The sequence below is a fragment of the Ursus americanus genome, chromosome 11, assembly GCF_024610735.1.
Source record: "Ursus americanus isolate L20-20 chromosome 11, mUrsAme1.1.p, whole genome shotgun sequence".
Lineage (NCBI taxonomy): Eukaryota > Metazoa > Chordata > Mammalia > Carnivora > Ursidae > Ursus > Ursus americanus.
In genome coordinates this window covers 60,409,679-60,432,641 of record NC_142137.1, presented here as the reverse complement: position 1 = coordinate 60,432,641, position 22,963 = coordinate 60,409,679, and the positions used below count along the sequence as shown (strand labels likewise).

Genomic DNA, 22,963 nt, shown 5'->3' with positions numbered 1-22,963 from the left:
ATCGATTCCTGAAGTTCGGCTGTGAAGAGATTACTTTCTCTTACTTAAAACCTTACTTCCTATTAAAAGGAAAGATAATTAAAGTGTGTTCAGTCATTTACATTATAAAGTGAATAAATTAATCATACCCTTTCCTGAAAACAGGCTTTGAGTAAGGGAAGAAGCACGGAGCCACTAGGCAGTAAATGAACATACCGAATACACTAATACAATACGACTGTGAGCAGGACATAGTCTCTGCCCTCGAAGGGCTTTCAATCATATGGACACCTCCATTTTTCTCCTATAACAGAAAGGGTTCCTTTCTTGTTCTTTTCCTCTTACCCAATTTTAAAGGATGAAGGTTGCAAATATCCGTTGGAACGAATGCACCAATCGACCAACCAACCAACCAATCAATTCTCCAAAGTTCCTTCCACAGTTTCTTTAAAAAAGGAAAAGCCCTTCTTTGATCGCTTTTTCCTCAACCATAAAGTCATGTTTTAGAGACGAATCCGCACTCTGGTCTCTTCTTTTTTCTAAGGTTTTACACAGTGAAACAGATTTCCAGAGCACCAGTCCTGACTCAGAAATACCTGGTGAGACTTTATTGGCCCAAACTTGGAAGCAGAGGCAGGAATCCTGGCTCTCATTCCTCATCTTATTAAGACTTGTGTGAGCCTGTCGCTCTGAATCTTATCTGCTGATGGAAAAGCATTCACCCCTTCTTGGCCCAGCAAGCACAGCCACTCTCGGGGAAAATGAACAGTGACTGTGCAAATAAAATAGGACTCTTGTACATACTGAAAAATTAAAATTATAGAGAAGAATGGCAGTAAGCTGTGATTACTTCCTTGGAAGACTCTCCCCCCTGCCCCTGGGCTTCATTCCACTGCCACTTCCTCTCCGCTCACAGGTTCAAAGCACAGCACAGATATAATTGACAACCAGGGGAGAGAACCGAAACTTCGAGTCAACGATAAAAAAGTAGACTTATAACCCAGGCAGAGCCGAATTACATTAGTGCAGCTAATCTGAGCTATGTGTGTCTGAAACGCACAGCTCCAGAAGATGGTCTGGAGGGCCAGTTTCCGTCACGCTCATTGACGGCCAGGTGCTGGACACCTCAGGGCACCCAGGTGTGCGAGGGACACTGGGGCTGTAGGGACCACAGGACCCTACCCTCATGGAGCTTCGAGAGACAGAATTACAGGAAGTGTTCCAAGAAGGGGATAAATAAGCACAAGCCAGCGAGGGCCTGCCAGCCAGCCTGCCAGTGAGGGGATGTTGATTGGAGAAGCTTCCTAAAGGAGATACCCCAAGGGTGAGCCCGAAGAACTGGTAACAGGTGGGCAAGGTAGGAGAGTTAGGGGGAGATGGTCTGGGAGATGGAAGAAGCAAGCCTGGGGGGTTCCTGTCTGCCCTGCATTAGGATCTCAGGGGTAGGGGACAGGGGCAAGAGAGGGGGCTACAGAGGCGGGCAAGGCAAGCTCCTGAGCTCTGGCTGTAGCCTAACGGCTCATGCTTTGTCGTGAAGGCCGTGGGAAAGAACAGGATCCAGATTTCAGAGAACACCTGGAATTGCCACAGCGAAGGGCAGCTGGAGGAGAGGACTCAGCGGGGGAAGGTCCCAGCCCAGGAACCAGAGACAGGTGTCTGTTCCTGACTGTGCCATTGAGAGGGACGTGGCCTCTGACTGGGGCCTGTGGCTCAAGCTCTCCGCACCTCAGCTTCTTGCAGAGTTACTGCAAGGATGGGGTATCCAGTAGGAACGCAATAAATGGGGAGCTGCTGGGCACAGGCGCAGCGTCGCGGCTAGGTGCCTCTGGGGTCAGCACGGCCTTAGACAGGGAGAGGTCACAATGTCTCTGATCTCGGTTTCCTCCACTACAAAATGAAGAAAGGAAGATAACACCACCACCCCCTTCTCCTAAAGTTATTATCAAGTTTGACTGTAGGAGACAAATGTACAAGTCCCCCGGCCCTCCGCGGGGAGCTGTGTTAGTGGCAGAAGCAAGCCGCCCTCCCTGCAACAAAGCAGGGGCTGCTGCTGGGGGTGGGTACCAGGACTCAGGGTGGTAGTAATTGGAGAGAACTAAGATGGAAGCATCTATCGGTGAGAAATGCTAAGGGGCCGCACGAATGCGGTGGCAGCGAGAAGTCAAGGCACCAGGTCGCAGAGCCGTAAGGAGCGAGTGTCCACAAGACTCCGTGGCAGCCGGGCGTGACGTGCAGGGCAGAGGCAAGAGAGAGGATGGCAGCAGCATCTCTGGCTGGGACATCCATTGACCGCAGCACCTGCTATTCACCCACGAGGGAACGAAGGACACGGAGGAGGTCTGCAGACGAAGGGAAACTCATTTGCAGACCAGTTAACCTCGAGGCTCCCATGGCACATCTAAGTGGAGTTGTCCATTTCAAAACTCTCTGAATATGTCTGATCCTCAGAAAACAGATCTGGGCTAAAAATACAGATGGAAGAGTTGTCAGCATATGGCCAGCAACTGAAGCCGCAGGAATATTCGTATCACCCAGAAAGAGCGTGCGAGAGCAGGGAAAAAAAAAAAAAAAACATAGAAGGCAGAGCAGGGGCCCAAAGACAGACCCTGTGCAACGTCAGACCAAAAAGACAGGCAGAGAAAGAAAGCCCAGAAGGGGGCTGGAGAAGTAGCTAGAGAAGAGTGTGAGACCGGGAGAGGCGGCCCAGAAGCCAAAGGCTTCCCTAGGGAGTGGCAGAGGGCACCTACGGTGGCAGGAGGCCAAGGCAAATAAAGACTCACACAATCCCCCTGGATTGAGAAACAGCAAGGCCCTCGGGGCAGCTTGGTGGATAAACAATGTCTGGAGAAAGTTCCAGAGAACTAGATAGTGTGAGTGGCAACCAGAGGGGATACAGGATTGAGGAAGGGACGTGTTCTTCGCGGCAGGTGATGGCTATTGCTATTTCTAGCAGGGAGCCCAGCTGCAAACCCATTCCAGGCAGGAGGGCGATGAAGGGAAGAGGCCCCTGGGTGGCCTCACTGGCTGACCCAGGAGGAGGCCAAGGACTGGGCTGCAGGGAGGGAAGAACATGGAAAAAGCTGCCTTGAAAAGACAGGTGACAGTCTGAACTAGTCACGAAATAGCCACGGACGGCCTGGGGCGATGGAGGACACCGGGAAATGGGATTGTGGGCAACGTGTGCACGCACCACGTGGGAAGAAACAATGCAGACTTTGCTCTGCCCTCATCTAGAGAGGCTCGTCTGAGGACAGCTGTCAATGAGGCGAGGTTTGCCATGTGCAGCCGCGTCGTTGCAGAGCTGGGAGAAAAGCAAAAGACCCTGGAAGCACAAAAGTGAGTCCCAGGTGAGAACCACAGGCAGAGCTAGTGTGGCAAGGGGCACAGCAGAAGCAGAGGAAAAGAGGGTGGGCGGGAGATACCAGGAACAGCAGATTCTCGAAAGAATTCTCTCCGTCTAAGCTGAAAAATCAATGCACTGCAACCACGATTTGTAAACTCCTGTTGGGAGCAAGTAAGTCAATGAAGGTAGGTGTACTTTTCAACAACGCTGAAATAAAACAGTAATAATCCAAGAGTGGGATGTGGATTACTGTAACAAAACCAGAAATCTACTTTTTTTTCCTAGCTGTGACTCTAATAAAGAAATGCCACTAACTCATTCAATGCTAAAACACGTTTTCTGATGCTTGACTCTTTTTCATTCATTCAAATAGATGCTTAATGGTGGAAGAACTGTGCTCTACCATAGTAGGACATACACGAAGAAAATGAACACAAATTAAAGTCTAATTTCCCCATACATACATGAAAACCCACAGGAACTCCCAGAATAAGGAAGATTCTAGGAGAAAAAGGAAGGATATAGAGACGATTTGCCCACGTTCAAGTTCAAACACATACCAACATCCCTAACCCCAAAGTATCTACCCGTCTTCTCCAAATTCTATCACCAAATAGATGTGAATGTCTTATTTTTTCTTCCTTCCTGTCCTCTGCGCACATCACAGAGAATAAGCGATAGTAGTGGCTGGTTATGGTTCAAGGTACAACAGTGGCTGCAGACCTACTGTGTTCCAGCTTCTCTGTTCCATGACTTTCCCATCCCTGCAAAGAGGGCAGGGAAGGTGAGGCTCAGAGAGGTTATTATGGAAAGTGCCTCCGCTCCCACGACTAGTCAATGCTGGGGCCACGATATGACTTCAGTTCTTCTAGCTACAGATCATTTACTCTCTTAAGCACCGCCTCTACCCCAAATTTCCCTAACTACTGTTCCAAAGGGCAACGTGTGAAGTACTTTTCTTCCCTTGGCAACTGAGAATTCTTTTATTCGTAGACTTCTAAGATATTTAATTTTTTCCTTAATATTTTACAGATTGAGTTTATGGAGGTAATTTTTTAAAAAGCAATTCTTTAAAAAGCCTTATTCATTCTGCAATACCTAAACAGATGGAGATTCACCTAATGATCCACAAACCAAGTTCTAAACATTCTACCTTCTGGCTCAGGTACTAAGAAAATGGCAAAACAGCGAAATGTGGTGTTGCAGAGTGGGAATCTATATGCAAAACAAGGACTTGAACTTGTAACTAGAAGCCTGATCCACGTATAAGAACAACTCCCCGATGGTGGTATTTCTGCAAGATCAGTGAACTTAGAGATTCCCACAGCCACTTCTGGGGAGTGGACGATATATGGAAGTTCACAGAAGGTCCTGGCACTGTGCTGCCTTGAGAAGCACTCGGTGCAGGCGGAAGGTGCGTCGGAATTCCTGGACACGGCCCTGCACTGCCACGTTTCAGCTGTGGGCCCTGGGGCAACTTTCTGGCATCTCCTTGACAGTTTCTATATCGACAAAATGAGCATATCAGGGATTGTTACTAGCACTACACGAATCATATCTGATGCACACAGAGCATTTATTAAGCACCAGCTAACTCTATCACATAGTTTAGGCTTTTCCCTTTCTGGAGAAGTACTTTTTTTTTAAGATTTATTTATTTATTCTAGAGAGATGGCAGGGGGAGGGCGGTGGTGGAGAAGGGCAGAGGGAGAGAGATGATCTCAAGCAGACTCCCCGCTGAGCACGGAGCCCGATTCGGGGCTTGATCCCACAACCCTGAGATCATGACCTGAATGGAAATCAAGAGTCAAACGCTTAACTGACTGAGCCACCCAGGTGCCCCTGGAGGAGTATTTTTAAAACTGCATGCCACTGTCCAAAAATGTTATGGAATCTATTTATTTTTTAAATTTATTTATTTATTTTAGAGAGAAAAAGAGCACAAGCTGGGGGAGGGGAAGAGGGAAAAGGGAGAGAGAATCTTATGCAGGCTCCACGCCCACTGCAAAGCATCAGGATATGGGGCTCAATGTCACGACCCTGAGATCACGACCTGAGCCAAAATCAAGAGTCAGACACTTAACTGACTGAGCCACCCAGGCGCCCCTGAAATCAATTCAGAGGGTCACAACCAGCAATTCTGGAAAAGGAAATAGAGCAGAATATTATATTTAAACATTAATAAAGTCATATTTTACATTACCCTTGTCATTTTTTCTCTAGCATACGTAGTAATATTAAGTGGTGCTTTGTGAATCCATGTGTCTTTCATATATCCATGAGTCCGTGTGTCAGGCAGCAATCTAAATCTTTCTAGGGTCACCATCAAAACATTTGGAAAAACACTGATTTACAGAACGAGCAATGACAGGGAGTCAGGGAAGATGCAAAGGTATGACATGACTGAAATCGCGTTTTAAAATGCAGACAGCTGGGGCGCCTGGGTGGCTTAGTTGGTTAAGTGTCTGCGTTCGGCTCAGGTCATGACCCCGGGGTCCTGGGATCGAGCCCCACGTGAGGCTCCCTGCTCAGCAGGGAGTCTGCTTCTCCCTTTCCCTCTGCCTGCTGCTCCCCCTGGTTGGGCTCTCTCTCTCTCTCTGTCAAATAAATAAATAAATTTTTTTTAAAAATAAAAATAATAAAATAATAAAATGCAGACAGCTGCAACAAAGGGAAAAGCCAACCGGACCCTCAGGGTAACCCAGGAAATGCCCTCCGCGCACAAGTCTGTTTACGGTGAGGCTGCTACAGGTATTTCAATAATCTGAGGTTAACAACAGGCTTTTATTTCCAAAGCAAAGCAAATTGCAAAACTGGAAGTACAGATGTTATCTTGATGCTGGGAAAGATGAGAAAAAAATGATATCACTTATCCAGTAAGCCATCTTGCAACACTTGTCAAAGGAGACGCGATGCCAGATTTCAAATGTTCTTAAAAACTGTCTGGGTTTGGACGAGATATGAAAACGTCTCAAAACAGAAATTCTTAAATGTGGATACAGATCCATCCTAACTGTTCCCTTATAACCAAATCCCTAGCTGAAAATTTAACTATCTGTACAAGAAGATGAAATGGAAAATAACTATAAACACAACTGAGCATTTTAGAATTTATAAAAACACTTAGCTCTACATCCCAAAGGCTGTTCGATGTGGCATGCAGCGATACCGCCCTTAGACTGGGTTAAGAAGGGCCGGGGTCCTGGGCCCTAATCCTCCCACACCCATCTTCCTGCAGAGTTCTTAGGACCAACTGGACCCAACTACCTGGAATGCCTGTCCCTCTGTTTGGTTTCAGGCTCCGCTGCAGAGGCCCGGAGTTTCCTGATCCAATACCAAGCCATTTCCAGGGCATGAACAGACTCCTCCCAGATCTTTCCCCGCAAGGGGGCCTTTGCCACTGGTCTGAGCCAAAGGTATGATGAAGGGGTGACAGAGCTTGGATAGGCGAGTGGACACAATGCTCTTCACCAGGTGAGACTGCACCATGGGTGGGAAGAAAAGAAAGCAGACCCGAGGCCAGGGGATTCTCCGGCAGCATGCCAGCTGTGAGCTCTGGGAAGTCTGAGAATTCAAAATTCAAACCTAGCCTTCCAGGCCCCTATGGAGAGATCATTGTCAAGGTAGGTAGACAGAATAAATTTTATATCATGCTCGTTACAAATGCATTATTTTTAAATATTTAGAGCTATGCTATGAGGGCCTCCAACTATTCTCTTGCATAGACCCCTGCAAACTTAAGAGGCAGGCCCGGAAATTAGCATGTGGGCCCAGAGCCACATGGCCATGGTTCATACTGCCGTGCCCACGCCCAGCCATTCACCAGCTCTGTGAGCTTGGGAAAGCCTCTTCCTCTGTGTCTCAGTTTCTTCATCTGTAAAACAGACAACAGCACCCTGTTCGTGGGGTTGTTGTAAAGACTAAATTAGTTAGTCCATACGAAGTGCCGAGAACAGCACCTAATAAGCACTCCCAGATGCTGTCTTTAGATTATTCTCCAAACAAAATTGACTGGCCACTGCAAACTTCTAGATAAGACCACAGCCAGGAAGGTATTCTGTGTATTTCTTCTTTCCCACTCCTAATTTTAATTATCATGCTTTACGCCTCTCCCAAAGATCACTATTTTCTATCCCGAAAAGGACAGGTCATCCAACTGCTGACCGGCCTGATATAAGTTCTTCTGAAATTAAATATGTGTTCATCATCTTCCCCAACTTGGCAGAAAGCTCAGGCCTCCGGCCAGTTTGAAGTCTGACAAATTCGCTTTCTGTGTCAACTGCATGCAATAAAAATTTGACAACATTACCAATTTTAAGTGTAAAAGGAGCATTCCCTACCCTCTATATTCATGAGACTCAGAGCTATTAGCCAGGGCAGGTCCTTCTCGATTAAGAAAGCAGAGGCTGACATAACTTGAAGCCATCAGCAGGGAAAGGCTACCAGACCAGAGAAGCTAAGCTAAAAATAGAACCCGACCAGTGCAGAAATAGATGGAGGAAAACAATTCTATATATGCCTACTTAGGAGACCACATGCTTTTTATCATTAAAGGAAGGTGTATCATCAGCTTGGTAATTACAAACTGCCAACAACCTTCTCAATGACCAATATTCCTTCCACCTAAAATGACCGAGCAAACAACTTGAAGAGAAACACTTCCCACATTGTAATGACATGCTGGCAGCATATAGCCCTCTCTCAAATCTCTAGTTTGCTGTACGTCAGAAGGTCTAAAATAGGAGAAGAGATGTACAAGGAAAAGATTCAAGGTGATGTTCACCCTTTAAAACACGCATGTAACCCACATGTTCAATACAGTGAACATCCAATCCACCATTTTCCCCCAATTATTCTGAAGAATTTTTAAAATGTTTGATTTGCCCACCTGCTAAGGGGCTGAACTCTCTAGTTTCCCCAACACCTAATTAGTCTCCCATAAAAGGAGCACTGTTAAAGCACTGTTAATTTCAACAGTAGTTTTTCTATTAAATCTTCTCCAAATCCAAAATGGAGTATAAAGGTCAGTATGAAATAAATGAAAATTAATTGGATTCTACAGAGGCAAGACTGAGCACATCCGTCCACCCCAACAGTAACCCCATTTAAATCAAATACAGTGTTTCTTGAAAGAGTTTTGCCAACTTCCTACCAAAAAAAAAAAAAAATCCCAGGAACACTTCCTATGTTGGCCAGTTTTTCTTTATGCAATTAAAATGGCTTTTCGTAAGAGCCAGGCTGGAGAAACAATATATTTTTACAAGCCCATTAGTCATATAGTCCAGCTTCATTATATCCTAATCATTCATCAGTAGTCCCTAATGAGGATGCTGTTGACTCCTGCGATGAGAATGTTAAGGAAAGGATGTGTTCACAATAGGCCATAAAATGTGTGAAAAACAGAATACCCCAAACCAGGAGAAAAGCCAATGAGTTCATCTGGCTTTCATTTTTGCTAACAGCGTTAACAGCTGTATGGACACAAACCTGCTTTAACTTCGAAGCCGTATCCTTAATTATTCATTCTCTCAATTCTCCCACCCTTCCCAAACTCCACGCCCTTAAGAGAAGTACAATACTTCATTCAGAATCGCTGTTATTAAAGACTCTCGTGGGGAATCATTTTGGCTTCATTCTTCTAGCAGACGTTTGTAACCGCTTATTCTAAATATTTCTCCTAACATCAAGCATCTACACGGCCGTCGGACTTGTGTGTGAACCTTAGCCGCTGAACCGTGGGAAGTCACAGTGTCGTGGCGGAGGGGAAGCTGGTGGATTCCGGGCATCCTGCACACCACCCGCCCAGCTACGTTCCTTTCACCCAGGCACCTTTCCAGGTTGCCAAAGGCTCTCACTCTGCGCCCATCCACGGGCGTACCCGAGCTCGGCTAGTGGGGGAAAAAAAAAAGCTGCTTCAACAAAGCCCAACGTGTGCAGCCTGGGTAAATGCAAGGATGAATTATGGGGACGCGCGTCGGGGCCGGCTGCAAAAGGGAAAGCGTTCATCTCATGATCTTGATGTAGAATTTCAGGAACCGAGGGGTCCTCTGAGATCCCCAGAACCTCTCCTCTCCGTTAAGCAGCTTTCAGGTCCCTTCCCTGCTCCCTCTGCATAGAAATCGGGATTGCCAGGATCTCAGCAGTGAGCACTGTTCCTTTTGGGTTAGGCGCAACTGGGGTGAGCCCTTCTGAGCCCCGCTGCGTGTAGATGGAGCTGGAGCCTAGAAGCGCCCCGGGCTCCGAGAAAAGCAATGTGCTTAGCAAAACCCAACCCTCCCCACTGCCATCAAGGCGGGCCCGCAGCCCTGCGGGCACCCGGCATCTGGACCCAGACAGGGGCGTCCCAACTGTCGCGCCCCGGCGCCAGAGGGCACCCAGGAGAGAGAACGCCCTGCGCCTCGCTCCCAGCACTGGGTCCCCAGGAGTCAGGGCTGTGCGCACCCGAGAGCTGGAGCCCTGGAGAATTCCTGTGCGGGCACAGTGGGGCGAGGGAGGCCCCCGACCCTCCCGGCCCAGCGCTCAGGTACCTCGCAGCCATACAGCTGACCCAGCTGCTCCACGATCCACTCCTCCAGCACAAGCCGCTTCCGAAGCTCCTTGCGATCGTATTTCACTGTCACTTTTCCCTGCTGGTGGCGCCGCTGCTGCTGCTGCTGCTGTTGCTGAACCTGCCCCGCAGCGGCCGCCGTGGCCACCAGCGCCGAGTCCTCCCGGGAGGAGCCTGAGCCACTGCTCGAGCCCGGGCTGCCGCCGGCGCCGCCCCGGGGACTCTGGAAGAAAACCCGCGCGCCGCCGCCGCCGCCGGCCCCACCGGCCGCCTCGCTGCTGCCCGTCGCCACCGACATGTCCCCGCGCGCGCCGAAGCCCGAGTGCGGCCCGGAGGAGGGGCGGGCGGAGCGCGCCCGGCGCCGCTACCACCTCCGGCCGGGCAGCGGCATGCGAGGGGCTCGCCCGCACCTGCTCCGCGCGCCGCGCACGCCCGGCAGCCCGGCTTGAGGGGAGGTCGGGAGGAGCCGCGGCGGCACCGAGGAGGACGGGAGGGGGAGGGCGGGGAAGAGGGAGGGGCGGGGACCGCAGCCTTAAAGACGCCGCCGAGGACCCTCCCGGCCCAGCCCCGGGAGGCGGATCTGGCGCCTGGCAAGCACAGGGCCCGGGGCTTGGGAGTTGCGCGCGGAGGCGGGAGTGTGTGCGCGTAGGCGCGCGCGGCCGCCTGTTCGTAGACACCGGAGAGGACCGGCTTGGATCTGCTGCCAGAGATGGTCCTCCGCGCGGGTGACCGTGTCCTCTCCTCCCGGAGACGCGGAATTGCGCTTTTCGCCCCCAGCAGTGCCCGAGCTCACGAAACCCGCCGCCTCCAACGGCCTCGGCCCGGCGCCGCCCCGGGGGCAGGGGACCGCCCGGAGAGGGACGCGGGGAGGCACCTAGCCGCAGGTTCCTCGTGAAGGTTTTCTTTGCCCTCCCGCCTCTTGGGATGGTGGGGAAGCGTCTCTCTCCCTCTTGTCCCCACCCTCAGCTCCAAACACATTCCTATTCATGCCACTTCCTCTCTGAGATTGTGAGAAAAATTGACGAGGCGATGTTTGTGCAATCAGACAATCAAAGCGCCTGAGAAATTCTCTTCAGACCAGTTTTTCTCTCCTTACAAAGTGTCAGTTTATTCGCAGGCTGAGCATTCATATATCTTTGTATCTAAAGGGCTGAAGGCTTGATCCATCGCTTGGCTAAGAGGCTGGGGACATCCAGACAGCAAACATTTCTCTAAAGGAGTCAATGCTGTTTACTGGTCTTACATTTCTAGTATTGCATTCCCTGGCTAGTCAGCTTTCCTCTCTCTCAATACCACTGCCAAGCTACCTCTTTTTACCAGGGAAAGCAATTGCACTAATTCCACTCTCAAAACATCAGGCAGCCAAGTAGAGTTACAAATGAATGAGCTTATTATAAGGTTTAGGGCAAAGAGATGGGGAGGGAAATCATAAACAGAAAACTGCATGTGTATGTGTGTAAAATTATAGGGAGACACTACTCTATGTCTCTTGTACATAACATTACATTTCTGTTCAGGCAACTGAGAGAAACCGCAAAGATACTCCAACACAGAGAGCAGCTTTTATGAACTTTTTGAAAAAGCTGGTGAAGTTTACCAGCAATTACTCCAAAAAGTTTCTCGGAAGGAAAGTAGATAAACCTGATTCCTTCTGAATATTTTCTAGGGCATCCCTGTGTGGGATTCTAGACCAACAGCTGTAAAGGGAAATAAAAGAAGTAACCAGCAACTTTCTCCCCAGCTTTTCCAGCTCTGCAATCCACCTGTGTGCAGGTCTGCTCTTCCCAGATTTATGATCAGCTTTGTTCCTTCCCTTTGAAGTTTTCACCAAGAGCCTGAGGAGGGATTTTCCCAAGGAGTTCCATGCCTGAAGCTCATCATCAGGACAGGGCAGGCCCTGAAGAGTGAAAGGTAAGAATCTAGTGGGGGATTGTACAAAATGGGATGGTTGGTGTGGGAGCCCTGGGGTCCTATCGCAATTAGAGGGGGTCAAGGCTGGAACCTCTCTGCCCCATGGAAGAGGCCAACTGTCCTCAAGGTAGGTTCCCCACCCAACTTTTCCCAGACAAAGGAGATAGAACTACCATGATTGGCCCCTAGAGATTGATGACTGTTTAACACCTCACCTCCACCCCCACCTGCCTGGGGGATCAGAGGTTGTTCAAAAACCCTGAACACATAGCCAAGAGGGTGAGTACCTCTGTTGGCCAGGAGGAAGAGAATGGAAGGCAGTGGTGATCAATGTCAGAAGAAGCTTGTCTCCAGCCATCTGGCACTGGTCCAAGTTAGCTAGTACCCGCTCTAACCAACCGAACCAACGAGGAGAATTTCAATCAAAACAAAAACAGCTAAAATTATAGTTAATGAAGGAGAAACTATATAAAATCTCTCCCTCATTCTGGCACTAAGACCTGGCTCTACCAATATTTTGAAAAATTGTGCCTGTGATCCAGGACTATGGCAAAGAGTGGAAAATTCCAACCAATTCCAACTCCTTTGAGTCTTTGGACAATGAATTCAGTCATTCAAGAACAACTTCAAAGAATTTATAAAAATTCACTAAGTTCTTTCTGAGAAATTCTTGTGTCAATTTTTTTTCACTGTGTAGGATCCTTTTATCCTTTGTGCTTAAAACTCAGTTTTCACTTCCAACTTCAAAAATGACAGGTACTAAGAGACATTTAAGAAGAAACTTAGGGTTTTAGGCATCTTCACTTGTAGAAAAAATGCCAGTGAGGAGTCAGTCAGTCTCTTTCCTCACATACATCAACCTTCAGTTGTCCAAATGAGTCACCCTGACTTACAATTAGGAGTTGAACTAACACAAAAGTTCTTTTTCCTGTAAACCCACTTGCTCCACCCAGGACCTGATTACACTTAAAGTGAACTCCCCGCCACACGGACACACACAGACACACGCAGACGCGCACACACACACACACACACACACACACACACACTTTAATTCCATGTTTTAAAATATTTGGGAATAAGGGGTTTATTCTCAGGCCAGAGACCCTTTCCATAGATGTCTAAATTCAGCAAAACCAGCAATATTTCTCATCTTCAAGACTATACATTTTTGTTCAAGGCAAAGACTTTCTAACCCATTTAGGCAAGATTCTTCACATGCTGGTTAATCAAAAACAGTGGATGGCTTTTAGTGACTTGAATGGTCTGAGAATTTTCTCAAACACAAGAGATGAGCTTTTACCTTAAGGCAATTACTCCCTGCTGTGAAAGCAACCTAAGGAAGATTCGTCAATATCCTTTCTTCATAGCTTTGCATTTTCTTAAATTGCTCTCTGATTTGGAGAAAGTTTCTTTTAGGAATTATACATAGTTCCTTCATCTCTGAAAACGATCTTTATGCCTAAAGTTTGTTCAATAAGGTGACTTAGTCAGGGGTCCCAGCTTTCTTCACTCCCCCAGGGAAACAAAGATTAAATACAAATATTTATACTCAGATGCAGATTTCCTTACTCCTTACAGACTAGGTGTCGCAATAATTATGCAACATCTCGTAATCTACCTTGAGGCTGTGATAATGACAGTCCCCAAGGCCCAGGATCCTGAACAGAGAATTCTTATCTTGACTAGTAAATGTCAGTGATAAGGCGCCTACATCCGAATTCTCTCAAGCATGTGGTAAAACCAAAAGACAAATCAAAAGTAATTTGAAATCTGGTTTTCATCATAAAAGTAGAAGAAATTTAATCTGTCCCATTGGATTCTATCAGTTACCTGTGGCATTTTCTGTTTTCAGAAAACGGTCCATTATTTCCTTATTCCTTATGCAGTGATAGCACTAATGTCGATAGCCTGTCAATGTCATTTTTCTTTTGGCTACTGTTTCATGCTCTTTTTCTTTTCCTCCCCCTAACTCTAGGATTTTGATTGTATTGTCCATTACAATTTGGAATCATAATTCCAAAATAAACTTAGCCATTGCTTGTATAAATAACCAGAGTAACAGCAGTCATTGTCACCATTCTTAAATTTTGTCTCCACAATTACCAGAAATCCTTACCCTACGGTTCAGAGAGGAAGGGGGTAGGGGGTGGGAATCCATAGCTTTACCTCATCCCTTTTAACAGAGACTAAATATCCCACACCTTCCTATAAGCCTAGCTTGTAAATATTTTGTCTTTCTGTAACATGAGGGCCAAATCTGTTTCTGGAGGAACCCGTTATCCCCCATCTGGCCGATACCTTCTTGCCCTCCTCATTTCATTGCCAAACATGTTGGAAGAGCTGCCCATTCCCGCCTGTGTCTGTCTTCCCCAGTCACCATTCAGTCCCCCACAGTTCAGCTGTCTCCACTGGACTGAAGGCACCAGCCCAGGTCTCCAGGGAACTCCATGTTGCTCAATTCAGTGTGTGCCTTCCCACTCTTACCTAACTTGACCTCCTGCCACATTTGACAATCTTGAACCTCTCCTTGCTTTTCAGACTCTCTCCTCTCTTGGCTCCCCTGCCAACACCCTCCTGGTTTCCCTCCCACCTCTTTGTCCAGGTCTGGTGAGCTCCTTTTCCAGTATCCCTGCCTTAAAGGTTAATGGTTCCCCAAATTCTACCCTCTTCTCTTTGCTCCTTCACACACTCTCCAGGTGATTTTGTCTCCTGCTAAAGCTTCCATTTTGACAACCTACCATCCACCTGCCACCAACTCCCCAGATCATAAGCCGGAGCAGTTTCTGGTCCAAGCTTCAGATCTGCAGGAATTCCACACTTAGCACCAATGCACTATGCCCCTATGTTTATAATTAAAGTACGCAGATGTATGCCTCTATCAGTTCATTAGAGAAGAAAATACAGTAGTCCCCCCTTATCCCAGGGGATACGTTCTCAGACCCCTGTGGGCCCCTGAAACTGCAGAGAGTACCAAACCCTATATTTACTATGTTTTTTTCTATACACACATACTTGTGATAAAGTTTACTTTATAAATTAGGCATAGTAAGAGATTAGCAACAATAACTAACAATGAAATAGAACAATTATAACAATATACTGGAAGAAAAGCTGTGTGAATGTGGTGTCTCGGTCTCAAAGTATCTTATTTGTACCGCGCTCAGCCTTCCTGTGATGATGTGAGATGATCAAATGCCTGTGTGATGAGATGACACGAGGGGAACGATGTCGCCTTCATCAGGCTGCTGTCGACCTTCTGACATGTCAGACGGAAGATCATCCACTTCGGGACCGAGGCTGACCCTGGCTCACAGAAACCACAGGTAAGGGGGCCGTAGTAGCACAGTGAGTATGTTTTTGGCCACGGGCCGCACAGTGAAGGGCGCTCTGGCTCCGCACGTTCCAGACATGCAATAAGAAGTACATTTATGGGGGCGCCTGGGTGGCACAGCGGTTAAGCGTCTGCCTTCGGCTCAGGGCGTGATCCCGGTGTTATGGGATCGAGCCCCACATCAGGCTCTTCCGCTATGAGCCTGCTTCTTCCTTTCCCACTCCCCCTGCTTGTGTTCTCTCTCTCACTGGCTGTCTCTATCTCTGTCGAATAAATAAATAAAATCTTTGGGAAAAAAAAAAAAGAAGTACATTTATGTCATCACCCAAATATATATCCACACACGTAACTTGCCCATATTACACGTGATACACCCTCCTACGTGTCCTAGTCTATTCTGTTCTGTTTCATTATTTGGTAGGAATGCTGGTTACAATCTACTGAACGGATTTCCCAGCCCACTGAAGGGTTGCAGTCCAGAGTTTGGGAAGAGCTGCCGTCAGCCAGAGCTGTGCCTACGAGAACAGATCCTGGCTCTGCTCAGTCTTCATGGCACACTGCGGGCTGCTTGTTTCTTCCCCTGGCACTCTCCTTCTGCCATGATGAGGTTATCAAGTGCTCTGGTAAACAACTTCAACCCAAAATGGCTGACCTCGGGCCTGTGTGTGATCGTCCCAAAGGTGCCACAGAAGAACTAAAGAGGAAAACTATTCTGGAAGTGAAGCTAGACCTTTTGCCAGACCTCCATGCTCCTCCTGCAGGAAATGGTGAAAGGCCTGGAGGATAAAGATCAGGAGGACGCTGGGGATTGGTAGACCCTCCAGTTTGAGGACAAGCGTGTTGTGGTGGTTAGCAGCACAAGCCCTGCATCCCAACCGCCTGGACTGAATCTGGCCTCTGCCACTTAGGCACTGTGTGACCTTGGCAAGTCATTTTACCTCTCTGTGCCTTCCTGTCTCCATCTAGAAAATGATCACGTCTCCAGTGCTTGTCCAAAAGGTTATTCTGAGGGAAAATGAGTCACTGGAAAGAAAGCACCTAAGACAGTGCATGCTGTTACGTGTGAACATAACGTGCCATAAACATGGCGGAGAGGACTGACTCACTATTGTTCCAACAATATCCCCGAGAAATTATGGCCACAGGCACATCTTGACTTCAGGGATGTGAAGCAAGCAGTGGGAAATCATCCCCACAGGCTTCCTGTTGCAGCTCACCCTATAGCGTGATTCAGTTATCATCCCCACTGGCAAATCCCAATAAAGGAAGGTAAGCATGTAACTCAACTGCTTACTCAGTTGGGACCTGCACCTCGATGTCTTGTAGTCACCCCAAATTAACAAATTCAAACCAAAACACCAGCTTCCGCAGCTGAGCCTACTTCACTTCCGGTTTTCCTTCTGGAGGGACTGTGTAATACCATTGTTACACCTACAAATTCTTGGTCTTACCCACTGTGTCCAGCCCATGAATAAGCAAACCCTAATGACCCCATGCGTGTCTGGGTCCGATCTGCCCCCCCTCTCTGTGCACACACTCTCGCCTGGGTTTCTCCTGTGGTCTCCTCGCTTTGCCTCCCTCCACACCCTGCCTTCCACCCATTCTTCCTGTTGCTCCCACAGAGAGCTTTCTTTTTTTTTTAATATTTTATTTATTTATTCATGAGAAACAGAGAGAGAAAGAGGCAGAGGAAGAGGGAGAAGCAGGCTTCCCATGGAGCAGGGAGCCCGAAGTGGGGCTCGATCCCAGGACCCCAAGATCATGACCCAAGCCGAAGGCAGATGCTTAACCAACTGAGCCACCCCGGGGCCCTGCACAGAGAGCTTTCTAAAGCAAATGTGATCATATCATATGCTTCCATATTCCCCGTTCCCTTCAGGCCACAGTCCAAACAACTTCACATGGCCCATGAGGCTCTCCTTGCTTTCTTTCCCAGCATCTGTTCAAATACTCCCCACCGCACCCCCAGACACACACACCTCACTCTGCCCAATACCTTACATAGCCTGGGGTTCCCAAATATAGAACGCTCCCTGTCTACTTTTGTCTGTGCCTACAACCTCACTTCCCAGTTCCCCGTGGCGCCAGCCTAACCCCTCACACCCCCAACTGGGGTTAGTCACCTCCCTGACTAAGCTCTCCCCACTTTCCTGGCAAGGTGTCACTCTCATGTCTGCCCCTTGGCCACCATCTATCCAACACATCACCCATCAAGCCTTTCTGTGATCAAATCTCTGCTCAAATGTCACCTCCTCAGACAGGCCTTCTCTCTGAACCTCTGACCCCTTACTCTCTTTATTTCTCTTCCTCCCTCTTATGACCACTTGAAAATTATATATATAATAATATAAGATACTATATTTTATATATCACATATATATTACATAATAGTATATATTATATGATGACAGAAGGATTCTATTGGGTCAGCTGTCCCTCCCACCACATTATAAACCCCTGAAGATAAGTATGTGACCAAGTGGGGTCCGTAGTCCCAGGACCAACAACAGTGCTTACAACGTGGTGGGCACTCCAAAATAGTGCATGAGTGAAACAATCTCCACTTCTGGCTCGACACGTGTTTTTCTTGATCGTCCAATATAAACATGCAAAAATGCAGATCTCATCACTCCTCAGTACAGGCCCAGTCTGGTGCTGGCTGTTCTTATAAGTCATAGGAAGTCACACTTCTCCCCCCAGCAGAGACACTCCAGGATTCTTACTAGGTTTCCCTAGTAAGTGGAGGGAAAAGGTTGCCCCCCGGACCTCCCAAGATCCTACACTCGAGCTGGATCTCGAGTCACCTCTTCCTGCAGCATTTAGTCTCGGCTTTGGAGCACCTGGTTGGCTGGAGGCTGTTGTGAGACATGGCTGAGCCATCAGGTGTAAAATCAAATTGTCATTCCAACTCTACTCCTATCACGACTCTGCCATCAGCTGGTCAGAGTCTCCCCCCAGGTGTTGTTTTCAAACTGTAAAAGTAGAACTGGTCAGAAGGTCACCACCTTAGGCCGTCTCTGGGGCCCCACCAATTCTGTTCTTTCCCAGGGCATTGTGGGCGGAGGTGTGGTCCTGCGGCGCTCGGCTGACCTGTAGCTTGATCCGCCTTCAACACACCTAGCAAGTCTGAAAACACGCCGACTGGTCTAACCCCCGCCCTCTGACCCCGGGCTATACCACTGGTCCTACGACAATGACAAATGTCTCTAAAACTTTCGAAGCACCCATTCTTGAGTTCTGGACGTACCTTGGCACGGACTAGAAACACACAGGTCAGGGGCGCCTGGGTGGCACAGCGGTTAAGCGTCTGCCTTCGGCTCAGGGCGTGATCCCAGCATTATGGGATCGAGCCTCACATCAGGCTCCTCCGCTATGAGCCTGCTTCTTCCTCTCCCACTCCCCCTGCTTGTGTTCCCTCTCTCGCTGGCTGTCTCTATCTCTGTCGAATAAATAAATAAAATCTTAAAAAAAAAAAACACAAAAACCTCGGTTCAAAAAAAAAAAAAAAAAGAAACACACAGGTCACCAGCCGGCATCAGGTCAGGAACCATGCCTGACAAAGCACTGTGCCATTTTGTAATTACAAACGGCTTATGAACTTTAATAGCTATAATAATAGCAATAATAATTGGGCATTGTCCTCTAGCTAGAGAGAATGAGACGCTGGTTTTATTTCCTCCTCTAGAAATCTTTGACAAAAATCGAGCTGAGTCCAAAGCTATAAGCAATTAAAGCAGTATGGTATTGGCATGAAAACAGACACACGGATCCATGGAACAGAATAGAGAGCCCAGAAATAAATCCACATATATATGGTCAATTAGTTTATCACAAAATAGCCAAGAAAATACAATGAGGAAAGCATGCTCTCTTCAATAAACGGTGCTGGGAAAACTGGACAGCCACATGCAAAAGGATGAAACTAGACCAGCATTGCATTATATACATAAAAATTAACTCAAAATGGATTAAAGACTTGAATGTAAGACCTGCCACCATAAAACTCCTAGAAGAAAACACAGGCAGTAAATTCCTTGATATCGGTCTTAGTGATGTATTGTTTTTTGTTTTTTTTTAATCTGACAGCAAAAGTAAATAGTGGGACCATATCAAACTACAGAGCTTCTGCACAGCAAAGGAAATCATCAACAAAATGAAAAAATGAAAAAGCAACCTGCTGAGTGGGTGAAAATATATGTAAGTCATGTAACTGATAACTGATATATATCCAAAATATATAAAGAGCTCCTACAACTCAAGGGCAAAAGAAAAAGAAAAAAGAAAGAAAAAATCCAATTTAAAAAATGGGCAGAGGGGGCGCCTGGGTGGCACAGCGGTTAAGCGTCTGCCTTCGGCTCAGGGCGTGATCCCGGCGTTATGGGATCGAGCCCCACATCAGGCTCCTCTGCTATGAGCCTGCTTCTTCCTCTCCCACGCCCCCTGCTTGTGTTCCCTCTCTCGCTGGCTGTCTCTATCTCTGTCAAATAAATAAATAAAATCTTAAAAAAAAAAAAAATGGGCAGAGAATCTGAACATTTTTCCAAAGAAGACAGACAGATAGCCAGCTGGTACTTAAAAAGGTGCTCAACATCATTAATCCAGGGAAATTCAAAACAAAACCTGGAGGTATCACCTCCCACCTGTCAAAATGAGAATATCAGAAAGACAAGAAATATTAAGTTTTGGTGAGGATGTGGAGAAACAGGAACCCGTAGTGTTGGGGGGAATGCAAACTGGTGCAGCCACTGTGGAGAACAGTATGGAGGTTCCTCAAAAAATTAAAAATAGAGCTACCATAACATGCAGCAACTTCACTTCTGGGTATTTATCCAAAGAAAACAAAAACACTAAAAATACCTGCACCTCCATGTTTATTACAGTGTTATTTACAATAACCAAGACCTGCAAACAACCTAAGTGGCCATGGATGGATAAATGGTAAAGAAACCGTGAGAAAGATGCGCTCGCACACCATTGCTGTAGAGGATGGCGTGAGAATCCTTGCTTTAGAAATCAGCATCCCTGTTCCCATATGCGTCTCTCATCACTGTGGGAATTATCATGCGGTGTTGATTGTGCTGTATTGTATGTTGCATTGTGTTACCATGGGCCCCATCCCCGTGGACAGGGGGTGGTTATTCAGGAAGGGCTTGACATTCCCAGTGTCAATTGTCTCAAGATCTGGAAGGTCCTTCTGGAAACTGAACTCTTCTAGCTACTGCACAGGGAGATGAGAAAAAAGCTTTTTCCTTGGCCTTGTGATTACACTGGAAAAGATGTCTAGAACTAATTCTGCTCTGCTTATGGTGTCCTCCATGGGGAGGTGGACCCACAACAGGGCCAGCAGGTCCTGAGTTAGTCTTATGTGGAACGGACGACCCAGGGTGATAATATTTTGAGTCTGACAATACCAAAAGCTGCTCGTCACTGGCATCTATTAGGCGTCAGGCATTTTATTATAAATGCTATCTCATTAAACTTCCCACAATCCCACATGATTATCTACCTTGCAACGTTGATGGCCATGTTCATTTGAAAGATAAGGAAATCAAGCTACAAGAAGTTAAGTAACTCCTACTTCCAACCTAAGGTTTTATAGGACGTGGAGCTGGGATCTTATTTTGCACCTGCTGGCCTAGTTAATAATAAAATCTGACTTGAACGTCCCCAGTCTGCCCTCAGTTCTATGCAGGGGTGTTAGGACAGGGCTGTGTTTAGGGCAAGGCCATAGGATTGTGGGCATACAGCGTCCCCTCTCCTTCCATTCAGCCTTGGCTCAGTGTAGCCTGGAGTCATTGTGAGAGACTCTCGGGGGCCAGTCAGCCTCAGAGGAGCATGAACCCACCCCTCCCAAGATTGCTAGTCTACTTCCAAGTCTAGAGGAGCCAAGTTCTGTTTTCACTGATGAAGGCAGTTTTCCTTTCCCCTCCTCTGCTTTGAAAAATGATAACCTCTGAGATAGATCAGCAATTATAAATAGCATCTGCTGGCTCTTCAGCTCCGTGGTCCCTGCCAGGTGGGAGGCAGATCCGATGCTGGGCCCACCCCACACCAATTAAGCCAAAGCCTACGGAGGCCAGGACTGGGTGCTGGTGCTGCTCAAAATTCCCTGGGTGACTCCCCTGGGCAGCTAGGTTGAGGACCACTGTCACAGACCATCTGGGGACAATCTTATGTGTGACAACTTTCTCAGCCTTCTTCCGTTCTTTCCCACTCTTAACTCTCCTCTGGAATTTGTTCCACAAAAACCTCAGAATCATCATCATCAACCCTCCAAAAGTGCTTAATCAAGTATGTCAATTTCATTAAAAAATGCACAATTCAGTCACAGTGTGAATTTCACTGTACAATCTGAAACTGGTGAAGCAATTTCGCAACTGTTTTGAAATATAAAGAGTAGATATTTATTGGTAGACAAAATACCTTGATTATAGAATAATAAAGGGATTAGATATAATTATATGATTGTATAAATAAGTAAATCTCTCATACCACCAAAAAATCTAATTACCTAACTAAAAAAAAAAACAAAAACAAAAAACAAACCAACCAACCTTACAGAGTATGGTCTGTCAGAACCTTGTGTAGAAAATCATATTGATCCTAGGAATCATAACATGTTGAAAAAGTAGAGAATGGCATTTCTTTCTAGCTTTCTTATTTAAGATAACAGAAAAATCCATCGCACTATGTTGCATATATAATGTTTGAAAAACAGACCAAATTATAATGTTCTATGTCATGGTATAGCAATAACACTACAGCCCGGAAAATGAGCCAAGCAGTAAGTGTGCATAATGCCCGCCATGTAGACAGCAAAGCAATAAAGCTTCAGAATAAACCCTAAATGGCATTAACCTCCTCTGCTCCAACTGCCCAACCCCCAGAGAGAGAAAATTATTAAAAATTCCACAAATGCCCTTTGGCTGTCTGAACACTTCTGCAGGTTTCATATAGAAAAGCCCAGAAATGCTGTAGAGCATAATGAATAAAGGTAAGCCTCAAGGTACTTCCAGAACTGTCACTGTATATATCATAGACCTGCGATTATAATCACGGCCACCATTTCAGAAAGTACAAATGCTGGTAAATTCATGGTTCTGGTGAACCAAGAAATGTGGAGTCTTTTAGGAAAAGAGGGTGAGACTCTAACATATCTGTTGTGCCATATCCCCTGTTCTGTCCTGTACAAGCCGTCGGGCTGGGCCACAGGGCAGACCCCACACATGGGGAGGTCAGCTGGGCCATCTACCGTTGCTAATCCTGGCATGTGGTTGTGGGTGGGTTCCAGGCTGTGAGCCAGGCTGTGAGTGGGTGATGTGTGTCCCTCTTCCCGATTTCTGGGTCCCCTACCTCCTCCTGGTGCATATTCCAAGCGCCCCCTCCATCACAACCCTTCATGGGCAGAGCTTCTCACAAGGCTCTCCCATGCCACATGCCTCCCATTCCTCACCTCCTCCCTGCCCCCTGACTTCCCAACTCCCCCACCCCTGTTCACCCATCTCCCACCCCCCATCCTCCACCAGCCCTCTCTCTCATCCTTCAGCACCAAGGTGGCAACTACTGACTGGGATAAGCCGGCTGTATGATAATGACACAAGGCAACAAGCCTGTACTGAGCTGAATAGTGTCCCCACTCCCCAAAATTCATGTCCTCCCTAGAACCTCAGAATGTGACTTTATTGGACAAAGGATCATTGCAGACGTAATTAGTTAGGATGAAGCCATACTGAAGTAAGGTAGGCCTTCAATTCAACATACCTGGTGTCCTTCTAAGAGGAAAAGAGACCCAGGGACACAGACACCCGCAGAGGAAGACTGAAGAGACACAGAGAAGACCTTGGATGAC

At 47.2% G+C, this 22,963-nt stretch overlaps 1 protein-coding gene and 1 long non-coding RNA gene across 5 annotated transcripts in view; one reads left to right on the top strand and one right to left on the bottom strand.

The window, feature by feature from the left end:
* PPP1R14C (protein phosphatase 1 regulatory inhibitor subunit 14C) overlaps positions 1–10,316 on the bottom strand; it is an 83,612-nt gene extending 73,296 nt beyond the window's left edge. Inside the window, exon 1 of the mRNA XM_045805345.2 lies at positions 9,850–10,316. Within this exon, the coding sequence (XP_045661301.2) occupies positions 9,850–10,167 (318 nt within the window). The 5' untranslated portion in view covers positions 10,168–10,316. The remainder of the gene's footprint in view (positions 1–9,849) is intronic.
* On the top strand, positions 9,685–22,648 carry LOC123797447 (uncharacterized). 4 transcript variants are annotated; one of them, XR_015726144.1, is made up of 5 exons: positions 9,685–9,845; positions 11,691–11,780; positions 14,948–15,106; positions 15,536–16,383; positions 19,201–19,630. It is a non-coding gene; the product is annotated as an uncharacterized LOC123797447 (long non-coding RNA). The 4 variants fall into 4 exon arrangements; XR_015726143.1 differs by having other exon boundaries at positions 11,611–11,780; XR_006780949.2 differs by lacking the exon at positions 9,685–9,845 and adding an exon at positions 19,995–22,648 and having other exon boundaries at positions 10,507–11,780; positions 19,201–19,311.
* Positions 22,649–22,963: the final 315 nt, after the last annotated feature.